We start from the raw sequence: 12,745 nt of genomic DNA on the forward strand, positions 1-12,745 counted from the left end.
TGTGCTGAATATTCCCAATCTACAGCTAGTTATTGAATCCCAATTCTGTGTTAGCTACTTCTGTATTCTATATACTCGTGTAATCAAAGTGACCAAGATTGACAAAGTGCCCACCCTCGTGAAGCTTACATTCTAGTGGCAGGGAGAGATAAGTGACAATGAAGAAAAAAGATGCAGTGAAATGGGGCAGAGAGCTGTGGGCTGGTGGGATGGGGGTCGGGATGTTTCTACTGTAGGAAGTGTGGTCTGAGAAGCCTCCTGAGGAGGGATCCTAAAGATGAACAACACTTACTAGATAGAGATGGTGAGAAAAAGATGGGATATATAAAACCACAGGGTCGGGGCTCTTAAACAATGACTTCCAATGTAGGACGTAAGCTCTTGTCTCTTTGTATTTTTATTTGGAGCAGTTCATATGAGTTTTGGGGAAAAAAACATGACTAAAGCATTGATTTTAGATTAGAAGGAGTTAATGAATTTGTAAAATATGCTTCCTTTTCTTTGGCGGAATAGTTTACACAGGGAGAGAACAGCTGGCTCCTAGGACTTGGTGGTGCACTTTGGCTGGGCTGTTAATTGCGTACTTTGTGTATTTCTGACTGTGTATCTCTCCTGCAGCCCACTTGACCAAGATAAGACTCTGAGCCCTACTGAATGTTTGCATCTCGCAGGCAACTACAAACTATGGCTCACGGGATGATTTAACAAAAAATTATTGAAAACATTTAAAGTGCAGCACTGAGTTCATGGATAGAAACCGCTGTTTGCACATACAAAACATTCAGATGATGAAGATTCTCTAGATAGTGATTTAATGCAGACTTCCTCCTTGTTTGATTTATTTTGAAAAATCGATTTCAAGTCCCTAGCAGTATCTAGTAAGAAGTTCAATATTTCTTGCCCCCTCCCCCTAATGCCTGCCTAGAGAGAAAAACAAAAACAAAAACAAAACAAAAAACCACAGTTTGGGGGTTTTGTTTTGTTTTCTTAAGCCAAATACTTAAATCACGAATGTCTCATAAGTACCTTTTGATGGCTTTCATTGCCTTGTTTATTTTGCTGTAGTCAGTACAAACACCTTCAAATTTCCTTCTGTAACAGATGTTTTTCAAAGTCATCATCTGACCTCGCTGATGGAGCTGGTCTGCAGACCTTGCAGCCGAGTTGATTTTTGCACGGGCTCTAACTTCGACACACAAAACTTTACAGCCTCTTTGAGGAGCCAATTTCCAAGCTAAGAGAGCAAATGAAAGTGTTCGCTCATCTCTCAAAAATATTTCTGCGCTTGGTATGTTCCCACTCTTATCGGGTTCTCAGGAATGAACACAGAATGTGACATGGGTTTTTCACATACGTAAGTTTTTGTCTTCCATTTCTGGGAAGTTATTTCCTCGTCTGAGGTTTTATTTCCTTGATTTATTAAACTTTAACATACTACGGAATACCTCTTCTCTCCTAGCGACTGTTCTCTCCCTTTTAAAAATGGCTCAGGAATGGAAAGCTTGACTTTCCATTTTAGATTTTTTAGGTTCCTTTTAGGTTTATTCTGCCCCCCGTTACTCCCTTCTGTACATTCACACCCGAGGCCGCCGGCATCTGAGCTGAAAGAACCCGTGGAGGGCGAGGAGAGGAGGGTGTCATGTTGGCGACAGGCTCCTGCTGGCGGCCGGCGAGCCCGCCGGGGTTAACGGGGGCGCAGGGGTCAGCGCCCTCGAAGTTGGGGGCCTCGGGCGGAGCCGCACCAGAGCCGCGGCGACCGCTCAACCAGAGCGCCCTGCAGTCCCGCTCCCTCCACGGGGAAAGGATCGCCTAATTGGTCGCGATGCCACGGAGGTCTTGCTCTTCCTGGGGCAGTCTCCGGGACCGAGAGCGTCGCGGGGCCGACGCGGGCGGAGCGGAGCCGGCGAGAGGAAAAGCCCAGGCCTGGGGCAGAGGAGGAATGAGGGGCCGGGAGCCGGGGGGATTTCCTCCCGCGCTTCCCCCTCCAACGGGAGCGGAAAATGTGATTTGCTGTGCATTCCAGGCGCGGTTCCCTGGGGTGACCTCTCCCAGCCGGCCTGGGCGGGGGGAGCAGACAAAGAGGCGAGGCAGGCGGAGAGGGGACCCCGCGGGGAGGCAGGAGGGGTGCGGGGGGCGGGGGCAGTACCGGGAAAGGGGGCGGATAGCGGGTCCCGCGGCGGCGGCGGCGCCTGGCCAATGGAGAGGCGCGGCCCCGGGCGCCGCGCTCCGCCGCCGGCATTTAAACGGGAGACGGCGCGATGCCCCGCACTCGGTGCGCCCTCCGCGGACCGGGCGACCTAGTGTGCAGCAAGAGCGGTGCGCTCTGTCCCGCTGACCCCGCGCCGAGCCCGGGCGGCTCGTGCCGCGGCCGCACACCGCGCCACGCGTCGAGAGCGCAGGCCCCGAAGGCCCGCAGCACTGACAGGTGAGCGCGAAGGCGCGGGCGTGTGTGTGTGTGTGTGTGTGTGTGTGTGTGTGTGTGTGTGTGTGTGTGTAGGGGTCGGCAAACGACTGCCGCGTCCCGCTCCGTGCAGACTTGCCGTAGCCCTTCGTGAGCGCAGGCCGAGGCCCCGCGATCCCTGGGGTGAGCCCTGAAGAACCATCGCGGGGTCTTTCGTGCCAAGCTCTTGGCTGCCATGACCTCACCTTGCGCGGTCTGCAGGGCAAGACTGGGAAAGAGGATGTCAAGAGCAAGAGCCCCGCATCCCAGTTCCACCTCCCGGAGCTCCGCTAATACGCTCCGGGTGTGTTTGGCAGCCGCGCTTAACAGTCGCGCCCGCTGGTTGAGGGCGCAGAGTCCGTGAATCCAGAGCGCAGGAGCTGAGGTATAATGAGCGAGCGGGAGCAGTGAGGCGCTGCGGGGACCTTCAGCTCGACCGCAAACGCCGGGGCAGGTTGCAATGAGAGGGTCCCATTTGTTTGAGGCGGGGCGCTGGGTCTGGGGACTTCGGGGCGCGCACGTCGGAGGGCCATGAGTGATCCCGCCGAGAGGTGGTGGATCCTGAGAATCAGCGATGCATTTGCCTCTCCCCAAGATGGAGACTCGTGCAACAGAGGAGCTGCGGAGTTCCGCCGTGGCGGAAACCCAAGGGTCAGGTAACTGGACAGCTGAAGGGAGGTGCGCGGTCCCGGACGCCTAGTCCCGCGAGCCCGCGGTGCTCACATAGCAAACACCGCACACACTGACTGCGCGCTCGTGCGCGCTGTTTCCTCTTCTAGGCTTCTCCCTGCCCCATGCGCTTCTCGGCTGAACCGCGGACGTCCGGGCGATGGGCAGTGACAACCTGCCGGGTCCCACTTGTGCGGGTACCCCTTAATTTGTGTCCGAGAGGCCCCTGCCTCACCTCGCCGCGCCTTCCTAGAGATGGACTAGGCGGGACTGGCGGCGGGAGGCTGGTCCCCGGGCTTGGACGCCCAGGTCATCCCTCGTCCTCCCCCGCCACTTTGCTGACCCCTCTGCAGCTCACGGAGCAAGGCCGGCGGGCGGTGGGGTGTCGGGGCCGTCACCTTGCCGATGGGAGTTACTGGTAGATTTCTGGCTTAGGAAGAACAGACGCGCCACCGCTCTGGCTTGGCATTGTCTTCGGATCCCAGCTGTGCCTTGGGGGCGCCTCAGCCTGGCGTTTCCCCGCGCAGGGCTCTGGTGATGGCCCCCCGGGGGAGGCAGGGGGCAGACAGGAGCCTCTCCAGTGAAGCCCTTCCAGCGCGCCCCAGAGCTGGCTCGAAGGGGCTCCCAGGTCAAATCTGGGTGCTGCCTTCTCCTCTTTTAGACAGAAATATAGCCTCGAAGTTAGGGGTTAAAAATCTCTTCTTAAATGTTTCAAGGGCAGAGAGGCGACCATCGGTAGGTAATTGGATCTCCCGCTGGAAAGAGCAGATCCAAGCGGTGTGCGCGTCTGTTTATGTTCCCCTTCGAGATGGTGCCAGGACACGAGTTGATTAAAACAATCTACTGTGTTAAGTGGGTCACCAGGGATTTAAGCTGTCCCAGGGACCCCAGAGTAGTGGCTTCCTTTTGGCTGTACACACAAGTTAAATAAATAGCGGAGAAGAGGTTAAGATAACCCTGAACCCAGGGTGAGGAATCTTCTTTCACCCCAGGGCTTTCCACTTTCCAGCACCCTCTTTTTCTTTTTCTTTCTTTTTCTTTCTTTCTTTCTTTCTTTCTTTCTTTCTTTCTTTCTTTCTTTCTTTCTTTCTTTCTTTCTTTCTTTCTTTCTTTCTTTTCTTTTCTTTTTTCTTCCTTCCTTCCCTTCTCTCTCTCTCTCTCTCTCTCTCTCTCTCTCTGGGATGCGGGACTTGAAAGGATGGACTTTTCAAAGCAAGGAGGGAAAGAAGAATATTTTTAAAAATTACAGATTCTCATTTCCTCCCTGGCACACTGCAGCCTACAGTGGTAGGTGATTTGATTACCATCACTGGATAAATTGCACACTCCAAATTGTTAGCATTAACTAATTATTTAAGGGCTCTTTAGAACTTAGTTGCTGTGTGTAGGGCTGTGTGTGTGTGTTTAACCCCCAGGTCATTGTAGGAATTAAAGTGTTTTGTAAACTTTGTAATTTCACAGGTTTCCTATTTTCTTAAAAGTTCGTTTTGAGTGAAATGTTTTGGTAACCCATGCACGATCTATGGGAAATCCAAGTTGGCTAACATAGACTTGTGTGAATGGTTACACAGGGGAGAATAGAAACCTATTACATCCTCAGCTCTCTGAATGAGAGCTGCCTGCCTTGTCTTCTAAACTGAAGCCCTAATCTTAAGGTTTAAGTGTTAAAAGTGATGCAACGCCACGAAATTTTATGCCACAAACCCTGCTCCCAAGAAATGCTTGTCAGCAGCAAAGCTGTGGAGCAGCAAAGCTGTGCAGAATAGAGAGTGTAGGACAGACGGGAAAACCTAAACCTTTTATGTAAAAGGAGTGGGGGAGGTAGGGGAGGTGACTGTAGCATCCAACTGAAAGCACAAATCAGGCCAGTGTTATCAGCCTATGTCTTACATCTGCAAGGAATTGTCTTTAGTTTTAACATATGCTCTTAGAAATGCAAAGTACAACAATAATTCCTGGGACCAGAAAGGGGTTTTTCTTTACATGTGAACAAAATAGAGAATTATTTGAGTCACAATATTGTTCAAATTTGATTGCATTAGAAACAAGTCCATGTGTCCCTTATTAAACATCGTGCTGAGTGTCCATAGAATAGTGGTTAAGGACATGTGTATGAGGGCTAGGGAGAATGGGGCTCAAACCCTGGCTTTCCCATGAGGGGCTGTGTGACCTTGGACAAATTCCTAACTTTTCAGAGCCTGAATTCCCTGATCGGTAAAAGGAAGATGATATTGTCTACCTCATATTTTGTTGTGAAAAATCAATTATAAAATTCAGTCAGAATTGAGCATCATGCCTGGCATAGGGTTTAAAAAATAGAGGTGGCTCTTAGTCGTGGTATTGGGAGAGGCAGTAACATTATAGGACATCAGCGTGTACCACAAGGTGGTTCTGAAATGAACTCACAAATCCCACTCACACAGGGACCAACACACATCTTTACTACAATATAGAACCTATGACTTGACCAACTCTCAATAGTGCCGCTCAGTGGACATTTAAGATTTATTACTTTCTAACTTGTCTCCTGTTGACCACAAGAATTGTATACCATCATTAACTTCACCAAAAAATCTTCTGATGAGCCTTGAGAGCTCCTGAGATACTTAACTACTAGGTGGTGTCCTCCCTGCCCTATATGATGTTGGGCCCCAGCCTGACTTAGCCTGAATGGTCTCCAGAATAGGGAGGTTGCAGTTAGGGTACTTGCAATACATACAGCACGAGACTTTATCCTCTGCTAGTTTGCCTTTGGTGCCAATTGTCTGAAAACAAAAAAATCAACGCAGTATATTCTTAAGAGCTTCTCTGCTCAATTTCTGAAAGTTGACTGTCTTTTTAAAAATTAAAGATCCAATTTAAAAACAACCTTTGCCCTTCTCAAAGATTTAGTTCTGAGAAGTAGGAATAGGCTCTTCTACAACCTGGCCTGCCCTTAGAGTCTGTGCTATCACTTCCATTATTTTTTTAATACTGGGGAATAATCTGATGGCATGCCTGTTGAATAGCTTTCTAAAATTCAGTTCCTCAAGAGGAATTGATCAGCCACAGACATCTAGCTTGCTGATCATTGTCTCCTCACTGTTTATCCCACTCAGCACTCCATTTAACTGAATACAAGCAGGTTGGTTAGCTAAAATGAGAAACAGGGCAAGAAGAGTGCTGAAAGGAGCTGGCCTAAACTTTCCCAAAGACATTGAGAATATTAGAAACAGGTTACACATAACACTTTTATTTCTGATTCCCCAGAATTACATGATTGTGTTCTCACAGCCTGGCGAAGATTGGAATAAATCACCATGACCTGCACAGGACAGAGGGTGGCTGATATGGCATATCTTTGTGCAGATGTTTGCTGTTGATCACTTGGGGCAACCTGAAGGAAAGCATCAGGTAGAGGAGACATGCTTTGAGAGTATCTATGTCCTCTGGGACAAATGGATTAGAGGGGACAACAGTGGTAAAGGAAGAAAAAAGGTAGGGGTGGGTGGGTCTTGCTGGTGGGAAACAGTTGCAGAGAAACTCATCATGAAAATATGATCACATTAGTTGGAGAAGCAGAAATACATTAAGGGGAAGTTGAGGTAGCATTTGAAAAGAATATTGTCTGCAAAGGAGAATAAAGGGAGGTCTTTGTGGGTGTCTGATGCACTCTGGGTCCATGAGATGCAGCTTTAATTTAATAATGTGAGTGGGTCGTTTCATGAATGCAAATTACCAGAAATGTTTTCAGCTCTCGTTTGGATATGGATGACAATTCATAAGACCTAAATCTGGACTAGCCTTTGGATTCTTTTTTTTTTTTTTTTTTTTTTTTTTTTTTGTGGTACGCGGGCCTCCCACTGCTGTGGCCTCTCCCATTGCAGAGCACAGCCTCCAGACACGCAGGCTCAGCGGCTATGGCTCACGGGTCCAGCTGCTCCACGGCATGTGGGATCTTCCCTGACCGGGGAACAAACCCGCGTCCCCTGCATCGGCAGGCAGACTCCCAACCACTGCACCACCAGGGAAGCCCTGGATTCATTTTTGATAACGAGGCACTCTGCTAGGTGTTGATGGGAAAAAGAATTATCCTCAAGGAATGTACATTTTCTTGGTTCCCTCCATGTCTGTGATATTTACAGAGTGCAAATTATTTGGTGGCAATACAATTGGGATTTCAAGAACACAACAGCCCTATTTCCTTCAGTGAGTAAGCAAGATCATTTTGGTGTGGAGGAGGTTGGGTGACTGACCACAGTGACTTGACAGAGCCCTGGTTCTGGTACTGGTTATAGTTCTCATCCCCCTCCCTCTTACTTGGGTGGGATATGCAGAGTCCTTCAGAGCACTGCTGTTCTCTAAGAAGCTGAGGTCTCTGTTGATTGAGATTCCTAAGGTTGTTTTTTTCCTCTCTGCAAATAACTAGTTATAAGATTTAAGAACTCAAAAGCTGAAGATATTTAAAGAGTAGACTTTTTGAAAATGAAAAGCCATTTCATAATACTTCATAATACACCTAATATATTTTGAGAAAAATTTACTTTTCTTAAAAAGTCTGTCACTCTAGACCCCTTTTTCTCATGGGGTTTGTACACTCCCATAGGAACAGGAAGTCAATCCAAATTAAAACAGAAAACCACAGTTGACTAATTTTGAATTTACTGCTTTATTGTTGGTTTCTTCCAGAGTGAATACAATGGCTTTTTTTTAAACATCTTTATTGGAGTATAATTGCTTTACAATGGTGTGTTAGTTTCTGCTGTATAACAAAGTGAACCACTATACATATACATATATCCCCATATCCCCTCCCTCTTGCATCTCCCTCCCACCCTCCCTATCCCACCCCTCTAGGTGGGCACAAAGCACCGAGCTTATCTCCCTGTGCAATGTGGCTGCTTCCCACTAGCTATCTATTTCACATTTGGTAGTGTATATATGTCCATGCCACTCTCTCTCTCTAAAAAAAAAAAAAAGGTTCTGAAGAACCTAGGGACAGGACTGGAAAAAAGATGCAGACGTAGAGAATGGACCTGAGGACACGGGGCGGGGGAAGGGTAAGCTGGGACGAAGTGAGAGAATACATGGCTTTAATTGGAAATATAAACCCTATGGTGTTCTCCATGGGACCAGGTAAAAAGAAGTGGGTATTTGGAGTTTTCTTGGAAAAAGGAAGAGAAGTATTAAGAAGCTCCCTAGGCTAGACTCTGCTGATCTTCAGCATGTGTGAAGACATTTTAAATGCAAAGAACAGAAACTCTGTCGGTCAGTGTGGTCCATGACAATCATTCATTGAACAAAAGAGCATCTACTCTGCCAGGCATGGAGGAAGAGGCGATGAATAAGCCCTCATGACTCTCAGACTTGGTATTTATTTAATGACAGATGGGAAATGCCAGATAGGGAAAGCTGAGTATAAAGGAGGTCCTAAGTGGTGTAGAGAAAGAAAATTGCATTTTTTTGGATAGATGTTTGTGGGTATGGCTGGCCCCATGACTTGAACCTCTCCCATGCAGTCAATATACCTTCCCAGTCAAGTCTCAGATTGGCTTCTGGGATGTTGGCTCTGAAATCTTGCTCTGGAGGCTTGGATTGTTCTGGAGGCCATTTTTAGGAGGGATGGGGAAGATGGTGGGTGGAGGCCTAGGGCTGTCTTATGTGTTCCTCTTGGAAATGGGCAGAGACTGAACTTTAGTTTAGATCCTGGCCCAGAATTGAATAAAAACAGAAACTTGTGAAAGCTTCTTGAATTCACAATATATTTGCCCAGGAGACTGGATCGTCATGGCTCAAGTTGTCCTACTCCCTGGAGAAAATCAGCACTGTTTTATAACTGGGCTTTGCTCATGAGCGATGTTTTAAAGACAAAACAAGGAAATTCATTTTTTGTTGTTGTTGAGGCAAAAAATGCTCTGTTTAAAGAACAAAGATGCCGTAACATAAACTGACAAAAGCCAGGAAGTCAGAGCAAGAGCTAAATGTCACATTATCAGCTCCAAACTTGAACTTGCCCAAAAGTATTAGGTTAATGTTTAAAAGATGGTGCCATTTAAGAATATTTTGAATTTAATATTTAATTATCTTAATTTGTCATTATCCTTAGGGTTGCATGGTCTTTACTTACAGGGGCTGCCCTTTAGAGAATGCAGATTCCACCCTGCCTTTGTCTTTGAAAGGTAACTGCTCCAGCTACTAATACCAACTTGGATAGTCCCTTGGCGGCCACGGTGAGGTTACTATTAAATTGCATTTAGTGGTTATCATGTGTCACACCGGTGGACAGAAGAGAGCAGGGACATGGGTGCTTCACTGCTGTGTCCTCGGGTTCAGAACTGTGGTGGATGTGGAAGACAAGGGAAACCTCTGGATTCAGGGCAGACTTGGTGTCATGGCCTGAGGAGGGAGGCTGGGAATTTGAAACTGTACTTCTTGCGAAGAAACTCCCTCCACATTTTCACAGCTCCCTCTGCGCCCCACGGCTGCAGGTGCTGCTGCTCAAAGCTTGTTAGAAAGGCAGACCTACTGAATGATAATCTGCATTTTAACAATATCCCCAGGTGATTGTCTGCACACTCAGGTTCGAGAACCACTGTCCCAGGAGAATCTTAAGACTCTGATGCTTCTCTCTTATACCCTCTTGTTTTTTTTTTTTTTTTTTTTTTGCGGTACGCGGGCCTCTCACTGTTGTGGGCTCTCCCGCTGCGGAGCACAGGCTCCAGACGCGCAGGCTCAGCGGCCGTGGCTCACGGGCCCAGCCGCTCTGCGGCATGTGGGATCCTCCCGGACCGGGGCACGAACCCATGTCCCCTGCATCGGCAGGCGGACTCTCAACCACTGCGCCACCAGGGAAGCCCTAGAAGCTGAGTCTTGACGTTTCGTCTAGTGCTCTTCCTGTGAAAGATTCTTCCTCCGTCTGGCCTCCTCACATCTCCTTCCGACGCCTGATAACACTGAACATCTCATAAGCATCCAACCAAGCAAACTCAGGAAGGGCTCAGGCCAGTCAGGGAGAAAGAGTGAGACCCTTTCCTGTCAGATGAGCCCTCTGGCTGGCGAGTCTAATTCATCTATTTACGTAGTAGGAACTTAACCAAATATTGTCAAGTACAAGAATGAATATATATAAAATAAACAACAAGGACCCTAACTATATTCAGTATCTTGTAATAACCTATAATGGAAAAGAATCTGAAAAAGAATAAATATATATATGTATAACTGTATCACTGTGCTGTACACCTGAAACTAACACATTATAAATCAACTATACTTCAATTAAAAGAAAAAAAGAATGAATACAGTTAAGGGACCATAATACAAAGTCAAACGTAGTTGGTGCCAGAAGCCAGGAAGCAATTCCCCTGGGAGGACAAGTGACAGAGTTCACATCTTGGCTTCTTCACTGGCTGACCCTGGGCAAGCTACTTCATGGCTTAATGGCCCAGAGGGTAACGAGAATAACAGTACCTAATGCACGGATATACCGTGAGAGGCAATGAAATCGTTTACGTCGAGTGTTTAGCAAGTGCCTGATAAAACATTAGCTGTTTTATGAATGTTTTCTTTAATTATCTTTTCCATTTTTCATGTCTCTCCTCTCTGTGTCTCCCCCCTTTAGCATGAGCCGTACGGCCTACACTGTGGGAGCCCTGCTTCTCCTCTTGGGGACCCTGCTGCCGGCTGCTGAAGGGAAAAAGAAGGGGTCCCAAGGGGCCATCCCCCCGCCAGACAAGGCCCAGCACAATGACTCGGAGCAGACTCAGTCTCCCCAGCAGCCTGGCTCCAGGAACCGGGGGCGGGGCCAGGGGCGGGGCACTGCCGTGCCCGGGGAGGAAGTGCTGGAGTCCAGCCAGGAGGCCCTGCATGTGACCGAGCGCAAATACCTGAAGCGAGACTGGTGCAAAACCCAGCCGCTGAAGCAGACCATCCACGAGGAGGGCTGCAACAGCCGTACCATCATCAACCGTTTCTGCTACGGCCAGTGCAACTCCTTCTACATCCCCAGGCACATCCGGAAGGAGGAAGGCTCTTTTCAGTCTTGCTCCTTCTGCAAGCCCAAGAAGTTCACCACCATGATGGTCACGCTCAACTGCCCCGAACTACAGCCACCCACCAAGAAGAAGAGGGTCACTCGTGTCAAGCAGTGTCGTTGCATATCCATCGATTTGGATTAAGCCAGGCCTACCCAGCCTGTCCTTGGGGGTGCAGCCCCCAGACGGGCCCAGAACCAGACCTAAATCAACCTGATTCTTACTTGGCTTAAATCTAGAGGCAAGAAGAACCACCAGCTGCCTTCTGCCAGGAGCCTGCTAGTGCGTAGTTTGTGTGCATGAGTGTGCATGGGTCCCTGTGGGTGTTTGCAGACACCAGAGGAAACACAGTCTCTGCTAGAGGGCACTTCCTATTATGTAAATGTATCTGCTTCCATGCAGGATGGTACAGAAAGCCCACACCACCTGAGGCACATTTGGAGGGGCAGGGTTGTGGTCTGGTTCTGCCTTGGTCTTCCATGTGCCCTCCTGGGGACCAGAACCTCCCTTCAGAATGAATGTTAATGGAAGAGGCTACTCTGAGGGCAAGAGACCTGTTTTAGTGCTGCCTTGGCCTTAGGATATTTCAACCTGTGCATGCTTTCCCCCTTCCTCTTCCCTGTCACAGTCCATCCCTTCTTAGGATCTCAGTGACTATTTCCATCTAATCCCCTACCTGCCAGAGCTTCTAAAGTAACTCGCTTGACCACAGATGCAAATGTTTCCTATTTGGGGAAGACCTTTCAGACTCTGGGGGAGGCTGGTAGGGCAGGAAGGTTAGAGGATTGAGAGAAGGGAGAGGTCACAGGTGAGGACCAGTTGGCCCAGCAAAATTCAGGAGGGAGATGTGCAGAGCCTGGAAAGGCCAACCCCCAAACACGGTGAGACCCATGCTTTAGCAAGTTTCTTCCTGGTATTTAAAGAACCCAAGGAAACAGAGGAGAAATGAAATTGCCAAAAGAAATCATTAACTTTGTGAGTCACTGTGACTGTCAAAATTAGCTGTAACCCAATACCAGACTTAAAACATAAATATTGACTACTCCTATTTTCAGAACCAAGTGAGTGAGCGAAACCAAAACAGCCCCTCCTGCTTTGCCCCTCAGATGGACAAAAGATGTAGTTCAGAACCGCCCCCCACCCCCGGCCCCAGGAATAGGAAAAAGACAAAAACCTTATAAGCAGAAGGTCTTATTATCTTTCCTTTAGGCTGGGGTATAATCACCTCTTTCCCAGTTCCTTATTCCTGTGTCATGTTTCTGAGAGCCACAACCCTGTATTGTAAAGATTCTGCCTCTGCCAAATGTACCTGACAGTGAAGGACCAGGCTAAGATAAGAGAGTTTAGGCCTGCTCCTTTTTAGAAAGAAGTATATTTGGGGTCTTTTTGTTTTAGCCATCTATAAGAGATTGAGCTGGAGAGCAGCAGAGAGTAAGGAAAGGAAGGAGATTGCCTCTGGCTAAGGAGTAGTCAAAAGTCAGGGAGGACATGTAAGGGATACACCAGCCCTTCTTCCTTTGCCCTTGAAAAGTCTAATGGGAACCCCCAGTTAAGAAATCAGAGTATTTGTGTGCATTAGCTTTCCTACAGCTGGTAGGATTTATGTAACATTGTAACCATTTGG

The 12,745-nt window shown here is 48.0% G+C and overlaps 1 protein-coding gene across 2 annotated transcripts; it reads left to right on the forward strand.

Annotated features, from left to right (window-relative positions):
- The first annotated feature begins 2,252 nt into the window (after window positions 1–2,252).
- GREM1 (gremlin 1, DAN family BMP antagonist) lies at window positions 2,253–12,294 on the forward strand. Of its 2 annotated transcripts, none has more exons than XM_082617584.1 (2): window positions 2,253–2,425; window positions 10,710–12,294. In XM_082617584.1, exons 1-2 carry the CDS (start codon window positions 2,259–2,261, stop codon window positions 11,263–11,265), a joined length of 723 nt encoding a protein of 240 aa, XP_082473710.1. In that variant the 5' UTR covers window positions 2,253–2,258; the 3' UTR covers window positions 11,266–12,294. The 2 variants fall into 2 exon arrangements, with proteins under 2 accessions (XP_082473710.1, XP_082473711.1); XM_082617585.1 differs by lacking the exon at window positions 2,253–2,425 and adding an exon at window positions 6,400–6,502.
- Window positions 12,295–12,745: the final 451 nt, after the last annotated feature.

The sequence above is a fragment of the Mesoplodon mirus genome, assembly GCF_964341445.2.
Source record: "Mesoplodon mirus genome assembly, chromosome: 4".
NCBI lineage: Eukaryota > Metazoa > Chordata > Mammalia > Artiodactyla > Ziphiidae > Mesoplodon > Mesoplodon mirus.